The sequence below is a fragment of the Falco cherrug genome, chromosome 2, assembly GCF_023634085.1.
Source record: "Falco cherrug isolate bFalChe1 chromosome 2, bFalChe1.pri, whole genome shotgun sequence".
NCBI classification, from domain to species: Eukaryota; Metazoa; Chordata; class Aves; order Falconiformes; family Falconidae; genus Falco; species Falco cherrug.
This window is the reverse complement of record NC_073698.1, coordinates 8,079,720-8,100,182: the sequence shown is the minus strand read 5'-3', so window position 1 is coordinate 8,100,182 and position 20,463 is coordinate 8,079,720. Positions and strand designations below refer to the sequence as shown.

The window sequence follows — 20,463 nt, the reverse complement described above, 5'->3', positions numbered from 1 at the left end:
CATGAGCCCACTGTATCCTTGCAGTCATTTCTTGGTATGCCAGCTGGGTCTCAGGCAGCTTGGTGATGCTCACCAAGCTCTGCACTGTCACTCCAGTCCCTTATTAGGGTTTCCTTTTAGCTTTTTTGAGACCCTGCTGATCTGCTCCTCAGCTCCACATGGGATGCATTCTGCTAACATGCACACAGTGGTCCTATGTTACCCCAAGGAATGGAGCCATCTCTTCATCCTGGATCAAAGATCCTAAGTCAGTAACTCTCTACAGGAATACATCCCACAAATTCACATCACCTATAGATGAAGGTGACCTCATACAATTAAATTATTGGTCTCTTTGCCAAGTCTACAGAGACTGGGAGATGCTCGGAAGTAATCAATCCTTTACCACCTGCCCTTTCATTCTGCTATTAAAAAAAGGCAGGAAAGAGCGCAAAAGTTCTAATATACCTTCAACCAATTTATCTTTTGTGCTGTAAAATCCTTTAAAATATATTGACTATTTCAAAACGTGGATAAATGTCATGAAGAAAATATCTGATGGTTTTGGGGATGCAGAATTCTGTAACTTGGATAACTAGACTAAAATGGAAAGTTTATTACCAACTGTTTGATATGGGCAAACATTTTTATCTCTCAACGGCAGCAAACTTAATACATTTTGCAGCTTTGCTATTAAATACAGAGAGATGACTTTCCATCTAATTTCTAAAAGCAGTTTTGTGGAAGAAAATGGGTAATCAACATGGAGAATGTATTTCTTCTGAAAATGCTTTTAGTCTAACATAAATGACAGCTATTTAACAGCAATCACTTGTGTTTTATATCTCACACAAAAACCAGCAGACACAGTACCCTGCCTTCGAGACAAAACACTGATACATGTGACAGATCATCTCAAGCAGTAATAATAAGAAGCCACAGATTCAGCAGCATCCAGAAAACAACTCCATTAAAATCTGTAGCTTTTTTTGCTGTTGTTGTTCAGTCTTTAGCTGATATTATGTTGTATCATACTATGAATAACTAATTATCTGCATCACACAGGTACAGGAGACCTGAATCACATTCGCTCTGCAGTATGTACACTGGTAACTTACATATCTGTTAAAAATAAAGTGGTTTTCAAAATATCACCCAGGAGGCATATGTTCTGTTCAGTGACCTTTGAAACTCTAGTCCAATGAATAACTAGTGATGCGCAAATAAGTTGAGAGACAGTAGATAAAAAGTGCCTATACCTTATATCTGTTATGAATATGGCTATGGTAAAAAGATATATTGCTCTTTCCTAATTTGCCTGAGACAGCAAAACAATGAGAACATAAACTTATATCTCTTTAAGTTGAATGGTTATAGCATTCATTATCCTGGATAATTAAAAATATAACATGCAGACAAAGCGCAATGAATTGTATAATCTAAGTATCTAATTTAATGGTAGCTTGCTACCTTACAGGCATTTGTTCATATGGCATCAGTCACATTTTGGTAAATCTGGCCTTGCATTCAAACTTTTTATGTAGAAAGAAGCCTAACTGTGTTTTCTTTAAGATGACAAAACTTCATATTACCAGGATGTTGGTAGGGTATTGAAAGAATTCATCAATGACAATTGTGCTTCCATTAGAAATCTTTGTAAGCACTATGACACATAACAAAACTTTGACTTTCTTTCTCACACATGGCCCACCTGGTCTTGCTCTTGTGGCAAAGAAAGTCTGCAGTCTGAAGGAAACAGTTGTGTAACCAAAAGGCAAGGAAAACCACCAAATCCAGGCAGATATGATGCAGCACATATTTTAAATATCTCTCTTTTTGTGTGTGTGTGTGCAACTTTTAAACCACACTACCAACAAAGCCTTCACTGCCAGCCCTGATTATAGCTCAAATAATTCAGACTTGTATAAACATATCCTTTACACATAGATATGGTCTACGGCTTTTATGTAGTTGCTTGAACACTAAAACACTTTTACTTTTTTTTTTTTTTTAATAATATAAAAAGTCTTCCATTATGCACACATGCAAAGAAACCAAAGAGGTTAAAAAAAAAAGATGCCACAATTCCAGTTCAAAACCCGAAAGGGAGTTACCAAGTCACACATGCTCTTCCCAATAATCAAATGCTTAGTTGAGCACTGACAGAGTTATGGGGAAGAAAAACCTTCTGGATACTGTTCTGCAAGTAGCTACACCTGAAACTTCCTAAAAGCATGAAAGGTTTATCCTGCTGTATCACTCACATTTTTATAGTTCAGAATAAAGAGTGGACATCTTTATTCAAAGTAGAAATAGTTTTATTCCTAACCACTTTTAATTTCACAAATAATTGCATTATTTATTATTATATATTTATTCTATAAAGGAGAATAAATTATACTTACCCTCTCCAAAGTAATTTCTTCAAATTCATATTCAATTTCTGTTCCATTGACCTAAAGAAAACAAAATCGGAAAATTCCTTAAATGCAGATGGAAGGTAATTTGGTAGGGATAGCATACAGATATTTCAGTATGATCAGTTTACTGCAACATATAGGTAAGATTATCTAAATTATAGCTTACTTAGCTCTCCTTTGTCTTGAATGGCATGTAATCAAGCCTACAAACGTAAACCCAGTAAAAGTTCAGTATGAAAATGCTGAAATAATGGATAGCTAAGTAACATAATATGACTGATATTTGATATAGTGTGGTCATGGACTTTGGGCAAATGTTTAAACAGTTTCCAAGGTAATAGTTTCCTGTCAACAAAAGACCTGGTTCTAAAAATTATTCTTACAAATGGAAGAAAGATTAATTATTTATTGCCTTACAAGCTCAAATTTACTTTGCAATATAAAAACAGACAGGAAATTCATAGTACTTATGTAAAAATTATTCACTGATACATATACTGAAATACATCTTATTTACTATATTAACCTAGGGCAAGAACATGACAGAGGACCTTTGCAAAAGACAGCTGAATGGCAAAAAGGCACAGAATGTTAATGCAATTCTTATGCTGAGTTTCAGTGTCAAAATAAATTAAGCTACAAAACAGAGCACCAAAATGGATTGTAATGCACAAGAAATCTATCAGCTAAAGACACGACAATGATTTAAGCAGCGTTCTGAAACCTTGTTCCAGTCTGACATGGATTTTTTGCTGTCCCTCTAGGCAATATACTTAACATCCCTTCCTTAGTTTCCTTATTTCTTAAATGGGTAGATACTGCACCTGAGAAAGCTAGAAAAGCTGACTATATTGTAAGTAAACTGCAGCGTACTGAGAAAAAACCCTATTATTAAAAACTTAGAATAATTTCAAAGTGTCCTTTAGCTACAGCTAGTCAGCATTTTTTGTTATTTGGCCAGAAAATATTGATTAATCAAAAATAATAGATATTGCCCATGAATCAGGCTGGTTTAGGTTTTGTGATGATAGGATATTTCTAGGAAAATAGTTTTGCTTTATTGTTTTACTTAATCTATACTTACTGGGAAAAAAATATCATTTTGTAAGAGCAAAACCAAAGTGAACCATTAGGATTGACCTAATCTTGCACAAACAAATTAGTTATTTCTCAGCAGAAGAATGTTTATTACTTCTCCCCACTCCCAGCTGCTAATTTTCTATATTAGCTTTCTATTTGCAATCAGAAAACACGGTACACAAATAATTCGTTATCTAGTCAAGCATCTTTCAAATGTAATTAGGTACTTCTCTTGTGAATATTATAACTAGGTACATGTATGTACCAAACAAAAGCTTCCTATAAAAGCCACCAACTATTTAATTTGTCTGCAATTCAAGATCTGATAAACCGCGAAATCAGTAATAGAAATACAATCCCCAGAATCTCTGTTCAAAAGGAAAGAGGGAGAGAAGTCCAAAAAACTAACCCATGCTTAACAATGAACAAAACACAGCATCAGTGAATAAAATATTTAACACATACATAATATTTGTATTTTTATATTATCATAATCTGATACTCACATTACACTACACTAAAACCAGCTATGAACAAAAATTTTACTATAGGCTATTTTCCTGTTCTATGTTATCATGTCATGCTTTTTTTTTTCTATGCTTTCTGCATAGACTCTTTCATTAATACAGGCAACTTGCTAGGTATGAACATCTTTATAGCTACTCCATTTTTTGTCCTTTCTTGTCTAATGATAATGAAATCAAAGCTATCTATATGTCTCTGTTTTCATGAACTTCTCTTTCATCTTAGTTTGGTGGATAGTTCTGATCTATGTCTTCAATTCCTCAGTCTTGCTCTATAAAGCTGTCTTTGCTTCACTGCTTATAATCACTTTTCCTTTGCATTAAAAACTCGTTAGTGCAGCAAAACGGGAAGAAGAGGGACATGAGAAGTGAGCAACCTCTGTATAAAGATGAAAGGAGAAAACACAAACTGAATACTCAATTTGTATTTGCACACAAACAATAACTTGGTTATGATAATCTGAAGGGTTTCTTTTATCATCCAAGTCACAATTCCAAAAAGGTCTTCAGTTCAAATCACCATTAATCACAGCAGAGATCTGTTATCAGGTTCAATGGCAACAGGGATGATATGGATTAAAAAGCTGATCTTGATCCAACTCTTTTTGTTATTTAAGCGCAGGTATATATATATCTCCATATGCAGTCCACTGCCCTGTTTTTTCTTGCTGGATGCTCAGAAGGCCAATGCAATTATTTCACAAAGGATCTAATAAGATCCTACCTGAGACAGGTAGAATGATGATGTATGCAGTACCATTCATTGCTTACACTATTGTATTTCATATTTAGACTCTCTGGCTGCACCTACACTGCTAAATTAAGAGTAAATTTTCAGCCAAATCGCAGTGCTTGAGGCTGGTTCTGTCTGGAGCCTGCTGGAAGCAAATAGCCAAGGAGTGAGCCAACAGTTGGAGCAGGAGGAGAATCATGGCTCCAGTGCTGGAACTGGCTCATCGGTCCTCTCACTTAGCAGCATATGGACATATCCCCTGTTTTTGTCCATTTTAACTTGACAGTCTCTGGCCTAACAAAGCACTTAAACAAGCTGTCTGAACCTGCAACTTCCATGTCTTGCAAGTAGTAGGAACCTGTTCCTGTGTCTTTCTTTACAGGAGTTTTCTGTACTCTGCTTTCCTACGAGATGGAAACAAGAACACATAGCAAAATGTACTATAGCCTGTATGATTTTTTAGATAACTACAAAAAATTCCAAACATTTTCATATGGTTTTCTCTTCTCCTCCACAGTGAAAGAGATCATCAGCATTTCCAAGTCAGTTTGGGAATATTCTTTCCAAACTTTCAGGACTGTAAGGTTGAAACAACAGACAACTTTAATCTCAACTAAATTTTGGTATTTAGAATGCTGAAATGTGAGGTAGTCATCTAGTTCTACACTCAGTGAGAAGAAACAGGCACTACTACATCTTAATTCATTTTACCTTGCACTAGAAATCTCAGGTAGGTTACATGAATTGTGCCCTTGAGCTTTCCTTTCACTAGGTACCAAGTCTAAAAATGATTGAGTTTGGTGAGCACTTCCCTTAAACCTGTTTTCTCACATTACTCTGAACTATAGACTGGTAACAAAGTTCTGCTTAAGGGATGCCATATGTCTTCCATAATATACCAGTGAAAGGACAGATCTCTGGTTTAGCAGCCTTTCTGATTACTTTTTTGGGCTTGTCTGCACCTGTATCTGGCAGCACGTGCACAGCGTGATATCCAGCACCTGCTCCCCCAAGCCCAACCAGCTAGGATGTCCACAAGGAACAATTCAGTCTCTCCTCTTCTCCAAAAGCTCAAATTCAAGATAAATTCCTGTTGGCTTCCCTCTCTGATTCAGGACACTGATGTCCCCTCTTTGCAGAAAGAGTGCTCAACACCACCTGTGACAGTAACAGGCCCAGAGGACTTGGGCAGAAGTGGGTAAGAAGAGCACAAGATGAGGCCCATGGGAGGATGCAATCAACCACATCCCCTCTTCAAAGCACAGAGTCTGGAATCAAAATGTGTCTCATCCAGGAACATGCTTTATTTCCCACAGAACAAAAAAAGATAGCGTTGACCAGGACAAAATACACAAGTGCTATGTGAGGAAGAGGTCCACACGAAACCCTTAAGATTACTTTGAGGGACTTCATTGCCCTGTTTGTTCAGGAACAGCATCACCAACACACACTTCTAATGCAGTGAGGCTTCTCAATCTCCTGACCTTACATATGTTCATGGTCTGGAGTGTTGATGAATTTACAACCCCTGTAGATTACGTTACCATAATTCAATTAAATCCCAATATTTAAAACAACTACTTGCAAAGGTGAGGTAACAGTTGCCTTTCATATACAGCTGCACCTGTTATACTAGAGGACTCTCCCAAACTTTCAATGAGAAAATGTTTTAAGAAAGAGATGCAATGTTTATTAACTATCTAGATTCTAGCATTCAAGAGAGATTTCCTGGTGAAGCTCTAGTCAGTCCTAGAGTTCACTTACCTTTCTAAGAAGAAAGCACTAGCCATTTTCAGGTGGCACTTTGTTTCAGGAGAATGAGAAATAAGGAACAAGTAAAAGGACATTTTTTACATACTGTTTTGTGAAAAAACTGAAATAAAGCCCAGCACACAGAACACCAAAATAATGACCTGACAAACTCAGATTTGTATGTTACTTTATGTGAAGAATTTTATTCTGACTTTCCAAGAAGTTTCTCTCATTTAGTGCAGTTTAAGGATGACCTAAGCACCTGAAGTCGTCCCTTAATGAAAATCAATTCTACAAATTACGACAGATCCCTGAAATCCATGCGAAAAAGATTCTGTTGGGTTATTCATTTTCACATACTTTGCCACTTTGTTAAGACTTTTATAGATAAGCTTTTTTCCTTATAATATTAATTTGATACTCTATACTTCTGCAATTATTTGATTTGATAGACCTGTTTACACTCAAACAAGTAAGCATTTCCTAATTCTTTCTTCCTATACTTCTATACATCTACAACTGCATCAACCCACTCAAGAAGATAAAGACATCATAATTTGAATTTTAATTATAAGAACTGTATTACGATAGTGGCAACAAGAGCATCAAACCACTTACAATCTATACAGCTGTAGTATTTTGAAACCACTGCACCTATTCTTTCTAATACAATTTAAGTCATTAGAGTTGTTTGTTATGCTTGGTCTTATTTTCAAGAAGAGATTGTTTTGCCTAAAAAATACAACATCTGTAGACTTTTATTATAAACAAAACCCATTTTAATTATATTTAATTGGATATCATTTTTCAGCTGTCTTCAAGAAAGAAGACTGCTGCTTCTACTTTTATTATCATATGCATAGGAAGATAACTACCCACTGATTTTCACTCAACATGCAAATTTTATTCTTTTGGCTGTATAGTTTCACCACTTGCCTAACCACCCACACCTGACCAGAATACAAGATTGCCAGATTCTTGTTGTACAAGTAATGCTAGGATATATTTGTCCTTTACAAGTTTCCAATTTGCTGCATAATTAAGACATTCCATTTTACATTTCAGAAACATCAAGGTGATTTGGGTAATTTAATGTATATAAGATTTAAATAGTCTTTCATGATTCCTGTTTTATCAGAAAGACCAAAGAGTAATCCTTATTTAGCCCTTTGCCATCTCCAGATTTAGGTTATTTCTTCATTAATTGTCAAAAACTTCCCGATATCCTTGTGATATTTTTTTCCAACAGTGCTAAAAGTTTCCTTTCTCACTGCATAAAACATACAGGAAACAGTCTCCTGTCTTCTCTGATTTCAAATATGATGACTTTGTGTTTTCAAACTGTCCTAAAGTGGCTGCCAGAAAGGTTTTCATGCTACTTTTCTTTATCACAGTGAGTGCATTTTATGGGCTTTTTATACAAGATACCCAACATCTATTTTTAATCACAGTGCGTAACTAAGCCCACTTCTTTCTTTTCACCCATATTTCCCTTATGAAACAGGGACAATATGTTAAGCTCTTTGAATTAAAGTTTACCATAACCTAAAACTTTCCTGACATAATACCACTGTTCTGGTGTGAAGAATGAAGAAAGACCATATGGTTCTGAAAGAATTCATACTGTATCAGGAATAGGTCTTACAGTGTATGTGCAACTGATTTGTGGCTCCTTCCACAGATGTGTACAGAGCACTCAACCACCAGTCATTGTTCAACCTCTAGGGAATATATCACCCTCAACACGCAGAGCTCCAAGAAGCCAAATCCAGCTCTTGGTCAACACCTATAAAGGTCTCCAGCACAGTCATGTTCAACTTGTACCCTACTCACAGGGCGTTTTCGGGTTTTTTTGGTTTTTTTTTTTTTTTTTTTACATTTTTCTTTTCTTCACATATGTCTCCTATATCCTTCTCCAGGTCTTAAGTTTAGTCAGCCTTCTTCACTGTGTACCATACTCATCCTTTCCTCTCTTTCTTCCTCCCTCTCTGTTAACCTGGGTTTTCTTGTTTTCATTCTTTTCGATAAAATACCCTTTTAGCAAGTAACCATTATCACTCTTATCTAGTTGATTCCCAAATCCCTAATTTTATCTTACTCTACCTCATTTCTCAAATCTTGTTCAGAACAAAATCATGTTTTCGGTATCTATTGTGATTACCACCCCCTAGCTCTAATCACTTCTTACATCCCCACCTCAGCCATCACTGCTTTCTCTGATTTTTTCTTTTAATGTTTTCTACTTGTTCCTTCCTTCTTACTTCCTCCAAATCTGTTTTATTTTTCTCTCACACACAGACGCATGCATATTTATGTCAAATTAAACATACTTCATGTAATCCCACTTGATCCAGAAGATCATTCATTATTAGCTTTCTACATTCTCATATTTTCCAACTAAACTTTTAACATAATCTTCTCCCATAATTCCTGTTAAGTCATTGTGCTGGTTTTGTCTGGGACAGAGTTAATTTTCTTCACAGTAGCTGCTATGGGACCATGTTTTAGATTTGTGCTGGGAATTGTTGCTGATAACGTGGGTCTGTTGTAGCTGTGGCCGAGCAGCGCTCACACCGAGCCAAGGGCTTTGCTGCCCCTCACCCCACCCCACCAGCGAGGGGGCTGGGGGGGCACAAGGAGCGGGGAGGGGACACGGCCGGCACAGCTGACCCCCCTGACCCAAGGGATGTTCCATACCATATGGCGTCATGCTCAGCGTATAGAGCTGGGGGAAGAAGGAGGAAGGGGGGGACGCAGGGAGTGACGGCGTTTGTCTTCCCAAGTCCCCGTTGCGCGCGACGCAGCCCGGCTGCCCTGGGGATGGCTGAGCCCCTGCCTGCCCGTGGGAAGCGCTGGGTGAATCCCTTGGGTTGCTTTGCTCGTGTGCGCAGCTTTTGCTTTACCTGTTGAACTGTCTTTCTGCCAACACACGAGTTTTCTCACTTTTACCCCTCTGATTCTCCCCCATCCCACCCAGCAGGGAGTGAGAGAGTGGCTGCATGGGGGTTAGCTGCCAGCCAGGGTTAAACCACAACAATCCCTCATATACTCCATATACCTTGATTCCTTTCGCATCTATGCTTCACCTGCTTAAGCACAGTTTTAAAATCTTGCCTAAATAAGGGATTCTTTTCTGGTTTCTCCTACTTGCTGCTTTCACTCCTCACAATCCTTTCCCTGATTCAGCAATAATTTAAATTTCTTTTTAGCTCTTTTGTCTCCATAGATCTGAGACTTTCCACAGTCTGAAAAACACACATCTTGACAATCTCCTCCTAGGTATTCCTGTTATTTTATGCGGCTTACATATGATTAAAACACTGTTCTTTACAATGTCAGCCATCATTTTTTCCTTCATCTTCCCTTTTTTTTGGTCCATATTCTGATGTTGGCCATATGTATCACAGAGGAAAAGTGCCTATATGTTTTTCAGTGTAAGCACTCGATATAACTAACACAGACCCATCATAAAACTCCCAGTTTCGTAAGAATAATTCATGGAGCAGATCAAAGCAGAGATTATGATTTTAAATAGGGTTCACAGTAATGGAAATGAAATGACATCCGTGAATAAATTCAGTTTAGACTAGCACTTCCAAGTTGTACAAAATTAGTCTCAACAAAAGAAGAATGCAAATTTCAGATTTTGTACTTACAACTCTCTCTCTTACACTAAGAGAAATTCATATGACATCATATCAACTATCTAACAGGTAGAAATAAAAGTTAAGGAGCAATCTAGGCTTTTTTTTACAAGCACTGGAGAGAGGAATCAAGTGGGGGTGATTTATGCCATATGCCTTAGTCTTCAGACGGAATTGCCATTTGTAGTTTTGTAAAATGCCTTATATTTCTGTATCTTAAATTTATAATACACATCAGTTTGGGAATCTGAAACAGCACATTCCAGAGAACTGGATACAGTAATTTCTTTCCACAAAATTACATTCCTTGTTGTGTAATTCAGGCCATTTACTATAAGGCTTCCAAATCCTCAGTCACTCTGCCTTTCATTTTCTTCTATGCTTCTGCCATTACAGACATACTAACACATGAGTTACCATAAACGCTCAGTTTGCCAAGTTCCTATATCTCTGGTTCATTCCAGTTTTAGAGGAAAATCCATCAAACTTTTCAACAGTTTGAACAGTTCATACATTTCTAGAAATTATTTTCCTGTGTAGTATTTCATTCTATGCACAAGATACATCAAAATGGAAAGTTGCCCTTACTTGATTGACCTTATTTCATCAACAACGATTATGAAGTACTTTTAACTTGGGACTTACAAGGTTATTTTAATAATGTTTAATAATATAATATGCATAATATTATTTAAAAGGTTGGTAACTGTAGCTAGAGTATTAAAAGGCTGGAATTAGTACATAAACTGTGGGTTGTTTGATTCATTTACACAGTTAAGATAAAATTTTCTCTCAGTTTTAGGGAGAAATCAATAGCATACTAACTAGCAAAATCTTAGGCAAGGAAAGGACAGCAATAATTTACTTCATTCTTTGATATCCATGACTTGTTTATGTAGAAATCATATAATGAAATATATATAATATACATAATGGGCATGCACCATTTCCTCAATAAATAAATATACCACCAACATAATCTAATCTCTTGAAATTTCTCTAAATGACAATGTACTCTGATTCATAATTTTGTGCCTTAAATTGTCTCCCAATACCTTTAACTTTGAGATTTAATACTCTCTTCACTGCTTTCTCACCCCATTGCCTATGAACAAACCACACAGAGTGAATTCTCTGGGTTCTTTTCTTCTCGTGTGTTAACTCTAGCCCAAGTACTGAAGGCTAAACTGGAGTCTCAGTAACACTGGTGCAATCCCATTGGTGTCACTGGGCTTGTATTACTGTAACTGATGTTGCATTTATTCATCTGTGGATGTACTTACGCCTGCAGGAGGGAGCAGACCTGAAAAGGTAAAGAAAATACCTGCACAAACAATAAAAATGAGTAATAAGGAATATTCGCATAAAGCCTATGTACTTTTATAAACAAATATTCACACATTCCAGAGGACAAGCTCTTTATGCATGATTCACTTGCTTTACAAGTATTTTTATAGCAGCAGAAAGGTTCACTATTTCTCTTGAAATCTTGGACGACTAGTGTATGTATGGGCAGGGAGCCACAGTCCTCTGCACTCTGCAACTAAAAGCATAGCAGAACAGCTCCCTCATGCCCAATTAATTTTGCTGCAGGAAAAAAAAAAAAAAAAAGACAATCTGAATGGCTGTGACAGAAGTGGTTTTCTGCTCCTCACAAGCTCAGGGAAAGAAAACTGCTGTAACTGTTGTTCACAAGGATTAACAGTGCACGCCCTGAGAAGAAGCTAATATAGCACAACTGATCAACGCCAGTCACAATCTAAGCCTAGCCAAAATTCAGCAAATTGTTCCAAATGTTTCTCAGCTTTCTTGGTAGGAAAACCTGTTTTGTAACAATTTGAGAGAAATTTCAGTTTTTCATAAAAATTTCTTCAACTTAAATCTAAGGAGAGAGGGAAAAATCACTTTCATCCACCTTCAGTTTCATTTCTGATACAAAGATGAAATCTTGAAAGCTGAACCTGAATGTTACTTTTGAAATAATTTCTATGCATTGCCTCAGTATTCTAAAAAAAAAAAAGGTTATGCTTTTGAGGTTGTCTAACTACTGCATACAACAGCACAGATGCTTTACTGAAGCTGTACGGAAAAAGACAAAAGAAACCTTGAGAAAAATGCTGACACATAATGCCCTCTAAAACAAGCACAAAAAGCTTGTATTGCACAATGAGCTCCCTCAGATTAAGGAAGCAGTGTTGGAAAACACCTATGGCAGAAAAAATATTTAAAAAATATTCTAAAGATGCTAAAATGAACAACTGCAACACAGAAAATGTTTCAACCTTGAAAATGTTTACATGTTATGCAATACCATTTCAAAATGTCAAGTACTGCATCACATCTCTTCAGTAGTAGAGTGTAAGTTACCAGTTATATGAAGTATCTGTATGTTCTCCATAGTTTTCCTGACATAATAAAATGATTTCCACATCTAAACCGTAAACCATTTGGTAGCAGAGATTATAAAAATATTCTGGTTCTTATCTCACCAATATGTAGTAGAGTTATCAGTGATGATCATATATAGATTTGTGTACAGTATATCTCCTGTACATCAAATTTTCTAATATCCACAAGGCCACTAAACAGGCACTCCTGGGCTTTGTGAAATTGCACATGCTCTAACATATCTGCTCCACAGACTTCATTTTTCAGGAATAAAGATTTTTCTGCCTGTTGTGTCGGGGTGTGTGATAAAACCTCATCTGTACCCCTGGAAAGGAACACAGAGAGCCAGTGGCAGGTGGGGAAGCCCAAATAACACCCTGCCTGGCTGCTCCCATGCTCATCACAAGAGCCAGCAGAGGTGCACACACACACACACACAAACATGAGCACCAAACCCTTGGGGCAGGTGGAGGAACCCCTATAATTCCATCAGAGACCAGTCCCCTCCCAGGGAAGCCTCAGCCCCATGGACTCAGGGAGACGCCCAGCACCATGGGTCAGCTGGAGAGCATCTTACAGCCTGGGGATGATATCCCTGCCTTGGGGGTGGGAGACACTGTGGGATATAGGAAACAAACATCTTGACATTGTAACAAGACCTGAGAGTTTTAGGGGAGGAACAAAAGGTGTGGAAAAAGGAGGGGTAAAGGTGAATTAGAGAGGAAGAAGCATAGGAAAACAGAGTAGGGTAAGGGGATAAACAGGGCCAGTCACACTTAAACAGGGCTGGTCAGTGCACCTTCCTGTCTGTGCCCTCTGCCTGCTGAGCATCATCTGTCATGCCTTCTATTAAACTCAGTTTCTACCTTTTTTCTTGGGTGAGGGGTACTCTGTTCTCTGTGTGAGCGTATGTACATGTTCAGGGGGGTCTGTGGTACCACCAGCTAGAGAGCATGAGGGCGCATGTGGCAGTGGGTGATTGATTGCCAGCAAACATCAAGCCGGGCTAGCTGGCAACTAGGTGAAGCCATCAGAATTCAGGGTGTGTGTGTGTAACTAGAAATGAGACAACTGGAGGAGCTGGCTACTAGAGGGACAAGAGGTCCATGACAACTGCCCTAGAGACTTTAGGATCCAGGGGTTCATTGAGACACCTATTTGCATGTGTGCGTGTTACTCTGCAGGGGGGAGAGCAAGGATCCAGGGTCAGATGCTGGATGGACTGTGTGTCTAAGCTCAGTTACTGGAGGGATCCACACCATGTGTGTGTGCTGGTGCATGCAAAGGACTCTGGACCAGCAGCTGGAGAAGGGTTGCAGCCTCAAGGGCTTGCACACCCAGACACCAGCACTGGGACAGCAAGGATCTGGGGACAGCTCTACTGAGTTGACCAAGCGTCTAAATCCAGCTACTGTCAGTTTTCACACTATACATACGTATATATACATAGATATGGGGGAGGGGGACGTGATGAGGCCATTGGTGGTGCTTTTGTTTGTGTGAGTGCTGACTGTGTCTGTGTTGTTCTGTTCAGCCCTGTGTATAGTTATATACATGTCCTGTTCGTGTGTGTGCTTCCTGGGAATACAGGCTCAGCCTTGCTACTGATTGGACACTGTAGCATGGAGTTAGAGAATCACAGAATCATTTAGGTTGGAAAAGACCGTTGACATCATCATGTCCAACTGTTAACCCAGCACTGCCACTTCACCACTAAACCATGTCCCTAAGCACCATATCTACACATCTTTTAAACACCTCCAGGGATGATGAGTCCACTGCCTCCCTGGGCAGCCTGTTCCAATGCTTCACCACTCTTTCAGTGAAGAATTTTTTTCCTAATATCCAATCTAAACCTTCCCTGGCACAAATTGAGGCCATTTCCTCTTGTTCTGTCACATGTTACCTGGGTGATGAGACTGACCTCCACTTCGCTACAACCTCTCAGGCAGCTGTAGAGAGCAATAAGGTCCCCCCTCAGCCTCCTCCTCTGCAGACTAAACACCCCCAGTTGCCTCAGCTGCTCCCCATCAGACTTGTGCTCCAGACTCGTCCCCAGCTCCATTGCCCTTCTCTGGACACGCTTCAGCACCTAAATATCTTTCTTGCAGGGAGGGGCCCAAAATTGAGCACAGGATTCGAGGTGTGGCTGCACCAGTGCCCTGTACAGGGGGACGGTCACTGCCCTGGTCCTGCTGGCCACACTGCTTCTGAAACAAGCCAGGATGCTGTTGGCCTTTTTGGCCACCTGAGTTGCAGCAGCCTCACCTTTGTCAGGTTATTCAGCAACCCACTAACGTCTTGCAATAATTCATGCACACATATTGCAAATACAGTATTTTTTGCTATCATAGACTACAACACAATGCAAGGCTAAACTAAGAAAAAGATGTGTAACTTTGCAGGCTCATGTTCATTGCTGTGTACCTTCTATTTTCACCATAGCAGAAAGATTAAGAATGTGACAGGGAAAGCTATTCTCATAATTGTTTTGAGTCATTCTTCACTAAGAATTGGTAGAGAAAGAACAATGGCTAGAAAGAGACCAGGAAAAAAGAAATTGTGATCAACATGTATACAATGGCAAACTATATATGATGTTAAAGTTTTAACTTTAGTAAAGCAGGGGAATGCCTACAAAATACAAATTAACTAGGTTTTAGGTACAGCCAGAAATCAAAAAGATGTGGAATTCATGAATTTGGGAGAAAGTCAAGTATAATTTACTTTCCTCCAATAGGTCTGCATGTAGAGATAGGGTTCACTGAGACATGTAATTGAAGCAGGGGTGCCCAGTCCTGACTGAAGACCAACCTGTCTTATTGATGAGATTAGTCTCTTTAAGTAATGAGAATGTCTTCTGGAGATTGCTCCTTATTTTGAAAGAAATATGGACATCTTTCAACAATGTCAAGATATATGAAAAAATGTTCCATGAACTAGAATATATTTGCATCCTTCTACATGAAAATCATATGCCTGGAGAACAAAAGATGAACACTTCTCTGACTTATTTTACAAACAAACTTCAAATTAATACACACTGCATCTTAAAAAGAAATGAAACAGGATTGAAAGCCCCAGATGCAAATTACATTTGTCCTCTTCTGGGGGAATAACAAGAGGTCATATGGACAGCTGGAGACTTTTACAGTTTATAGAGTAAGAGGGAGCACTATTAAGATAACAGCAATTTAGTTCTACTAAAGAGAAAGATGGCGAAAGCAGAGTGATTAATCAACCCTGTATGCTGCACATTATTTGAAAAATTGTTATAGCTTAATAGTTTCAAGATAAACCCAGTGTGATATGCTCACCTTTGCAAAGTCTAAGTCCTGAATTTGGACATTATACAAGATTAATTCTGTTATGAGCACACTACCACCCAATTAAGCTGTGTAAAGAAACAATCACACTTGCCAAAATCCACTAAACTGAAGCTTTCTGCCTAGCTAACATATTAAGCACAAATAATTTATGACTAAAAAGAATTCAACGTTTTAAACCGTTGTCATCGTTACACAGAACAATTTACAGTCAAGAATTACTTTACAGTTGATTGAATATGTTAATGTAATAGTAAAAAAAAAAGAAAGGCTCTTCACTTGTAATTTTTTTTTTTAATTAACAATCTCCACAAAGCGAAAATTTACTTCAAGCAGGCATCTTTACTTTCTATTATCCTCAAACTAAGTCTATCTTCTATAGAAAATATGAGAGCTGGGATTTTTGAGATTAGGAAAACAGATATTTTTTGTGTGGTATATTTGGGTTTGCTACTATATGCAGAAAGCTAGGTCATCTAAACACTGATTAAAAATATAATTTACCATTGAGGCTGATTCACCAGATCACTGAATTAAAAGTAGCATGGATTTTTACTATGAAAAATGTGGATTAGAAATGAGCCACATACCAAAACAGTCAACGCTTACAACTTGCAGTTGTAGGGACATTGCTTCAGAACACTTCCTGAAACTGTGCTGAAGGTATGAGTTTTAAAGCATGGATCAGCTAATCACTGGCTAACAACAGTGGAAGATGAGAGATAATTTAAATGGTTAATTTTGGATTTTTATTAAAGTGAAATGGTGTTCATTCAGGTTTATTTATATTGCTGTAGGAAGAGAGTAGAAGCACACTGCAGCTATTCTAAAATTTTTAAGTAGAATGTAAATACTGTGAAAAAACCCTCCTATGAAAACTGCAGTGGATAACGTTAAAAGTGATGCATAAAGATTATAAGGAAGGAAATATCTTCTATCCAATGTTATTACTAGTGTTGCATTATGTACTGCCATATGTAATGCATTATGTACTTGTCTGAACCTTAAGAGGTTGTTTGCAATGCAAAACATTAATCAATTATAGACATAAAAAATAAGATATCCTTAAAATTACAAAGTGTCCTTGTAAAATAAATTTCAGGTGTATCTCATCTTAAAGGAATGAAGCATCATAGAAATGAGGTCCCTCCATTTCCAAAAAGGAATGAAACCAATATTTGTCTTTTCCACTTTTCAGCAAAATTAGTTTTCTCTTCAAAACTGAGCAGTTACTTTCTTTTGTCTTCTTAGGTTATCCAAGGTCAAAGGATTATGCCTGTCTCTGTCAATAGCACTTTAAATTTTGCCTAATGTCTGAAGTCCTCCAAGATGAAGTCTTATGGCATGGGTAAACTATTTCTTTCTTTTGTATAATTAAAACTATTAAGATAAGGACATATGTGCTAACTCTTCTTTCACATTTGAGAACAGCTTTCAGTTAAGTTCTACACCTTTCTAATACTGTGAAATCTACCTTCAAGTGTCATTGTCTCCAATCACAAAGAAATTAGGTCTATAGGTAAGTAATTATTCACTTGTACTCTTTATACTATGTTTCCCAATTCAGTTCAGAACTGCGACTTCATGACAAATTCAGAATAAAGCTATCACTGTGTAAAAATAGTCTTGTGTACTTGAAGAGCTTTATTAACTTCTTAATTATGTATCCCAATTAAACCTTTTATGCAAAAGAATAAAACCTAAACCGAACGGAAATATTTAAGGAAGACAATGGGCTTAAGACCATAGATTGCACTTGTTATAAAAGTGTATTTTCAAGAGATTATGTTAGCCACTAGATCCTTGCAAACCTACAGAGCCTACTGATTTTAGCTTACTGCTACAAAATCCAGTAATGATAACTGTGGGTCTGTGGTCTGGTATATTAAAAATGACACAAAATCAAAAGATAATTCAAGGCCAGGGAAAGCAAGACAATAATAAATTCAAACTACGTTTTATTTTGGTCAGTTAAGGCAATGCAATTCTAGGCTGACTCAAATCTCCAAGTGCTTCAAAGAACTCTAACAGACATGCTTTGCATTCTGCAGCACTTACTAACCTTATGGACAAATTATCTTGGACAAATTCAAAATGAAATACATCTAGATGTAGAGAAGGGGTATGTACACACCCACCCACCCACAAAAGTATGTATGATTTTTCTTAGAGTGACAAAAATAACTGATAGAGCAGTGCCTTGCTGGCTTCCCAACAGCAAAGGTTACAAAGATACGAAGAGCGGCACAACAGGCACAGACTGCAAAAGCAAAGCACAGTACCTCTTCCAGGGGGTTATTTCAATGCCACCCAAAGGACCGACTGCCTGACAGTGGGCGGAGGGTATCCAGAAGCCTGTTCCTGAGTTCAGTTTTTTTGTCTGAAAGTCTGCTTCAAAAGATCTTGTGTGTAAGGTAAAGACTAGTGAATGCAGAGAAATTGCTTCTCAAGCAGAGCTGTGGTCTGGCCTAAAATGCTACAGTACGTGCACTCTAAGTAGTTCAAATCCAAAAAGCATGAAGCATTACACATTTTCTGTGCTGTCTACCTGAAGCAGAGGGGCACAGACAAGTGTATGACGTGCTCTCTTTACAGTTCAGTAAGCTCCTCTCTCCCAGTTTGCTAATGGCAATGTTTCAATCAAATGTCTATAGAAAGAACTTCTTGATTGAATCTAAAGGCCAGGGTTATTCACAGGCAATTGAAAATGGAAAGTATTATAATTCTGCAGAATAGAGGCATGAAGGAGTAATTAGATACGTGACCAAGGGATGCTTTTACTTGTTGGATTGACAGGATGGTGATATTTCTACCTACATCCACATACAATGAAGGTTTTTCTTCTGTTTTTTTTTATGTAATATTATTTGTAGCACTCAAATATGCAAAGTAGTGCTCTTTCCTAAGGAAAATAAAAGAACACCCCCCACCCCCCATCTAGAAGTTCTTTTAAAGATTTGCTTTCCCCCCTAGTTAAAATTATGTGTTTGATGGGGATTAAATATTCCAAATTGCATCCAGAATTTAAAAGAGAAATCCAGTAAAAAGAAATTACATGTTTAGCTCAAAATCATGCTGGCCCCTTTTTAAAAGATGCTTCTTTCTAAAACAGTATATTTTAAAAGAAAAGGTTTAAAATACATTGATTTTCAGGTAGAAAAGCAATGATATGAAATAGGCGCAAAATATATATATTCATAAGATCCATTCTGTACTTTTGCTTTCAGTTTTGGACAGCAACATCTTCTTCTCTTATCCATCATACTAAAATCTATTTGTCATCAGATGGCAAGATGACAATTTTTCTCCTTTTGCATGTTTAAGGGAGTTGGTGTACGCTAGTTCATTAGTTTTGTGTTACATAGCACTTTTTTCACTAATGATCTCAAAATATTTTATAAATATGATTAATATGCTTTAAATCAACCAATACTGCTATTGCAAAAGAAAAATCTCTTATCCCACTGCAGAAACAGTGACATGCAGAGCACAGCAGCAACTGTCAGGGCAAACAACATTGCTGTGATACAATTCAAGGGCCAAAACAGAGAAGCTAAACCAATGTGGCTTTCAAAAGCTAGCACACAGCTCTACCAGATTTAGCTTTTTCCATTGTAATTCATATTAACTGACAGACTGAAAGACGAGTTTAAACAACAAAGAAACAAAACTGGTGTTTTAACAATCTGAAAAATGTAAGAGTCATTTGAGATAATAAGGTGTGCAATCTAACTTTCAAGACTATGATCAAACTAATTAAGAAGTAACACATTTATTCTGAAGAGAAGTCAATGGGAAAACAGATCTATGTACTTATATGTCAATTTTTCTATGTTTTAAGACGCTCATTAATAAAAGCTCCCAACTCCAACAGCCCCCTACTTTTGTGAAAATTCAGATCCTACCCTTTTAGGCAATAAATTATTTTTACTCCTCTATTGCCACTGCCTTAAAAATTTGCTCATCAATCATAGTTGTATATTGCATTTAATTTTCAATATGTAATGCCAAGTAACTTCTGATTGATTGTAGAAATATGTAAGGCCGTGTCCCTCCTCCAATTTGCTGATTTACATCTAGGCTGCTCCTACATTCGTATTATCCAGTAAAAAACTTTAGATTACTGACTGTCTTTCTGAAATTTGCAGGTTTTCCTCATTCTTTTCAGTCAGATCTGGTGGCATGCTCCCCCTTCCCCAAACTGTCCTATATTTCCTGTAACCCTGCTCAAGAGATAACCACCAGTGGCAGCCGTAATGGATGCATCTGGTCATGATGGCTGCATCCCCCTCAAAGTGGATTTGGGGAAGACTGACAACACCACAACAGCCAAGGGCTAATCTGAGCAACACACCCACCTAACTACAGTGATGGTCAATGTCTGCCTCAAGCCAAATTCGGAAGAAACGAACATCTGTAGCTGGAATATAAATAGGATGATGAGTCAATCATCTTGCTCCATAAACAGTGGACACCCCGGGGCCTGCTGAGCTCTCCTGCATGGCAGGCTGCACATCAGGATCTCCTCTTGACTAGGGATGCCTCCCAAGCTTATTCCTTGAGGTTGAGAGAATCCTTATTGCGTCAGGTACTCCATAAATGCATTGGGAATAAGCG

The 20,463-nt window shown here is 37.8% G+C and overlaps 1 protein-coding gene across 20 annotated transcripts in view; it reads right to left on the bottom strand.

The window, feature by feature from the left end:
* Positions 1–20,463, bottom strand: part of DLG2 (discs large MAGUK scaffold protein 2) — a 1,040,325-nt gene that overhangs the window by 397,295 nt on the left and 622,567 nt on the right. For all 20 annotated transcript variants that reach the window (XM_055702908.1, XM_055702907.1, XM_055702910.1 and 17 more), the window contains one exon: positions 2,385–2,435. In XM_055702908.1, the coding sequence (XP_055558883.1) occupies positions 2,385–2,435 (51 nt within the window). The remainder of the gene's footprint in view (positions 1–2,384; positions 2,436–20,463) is intronic.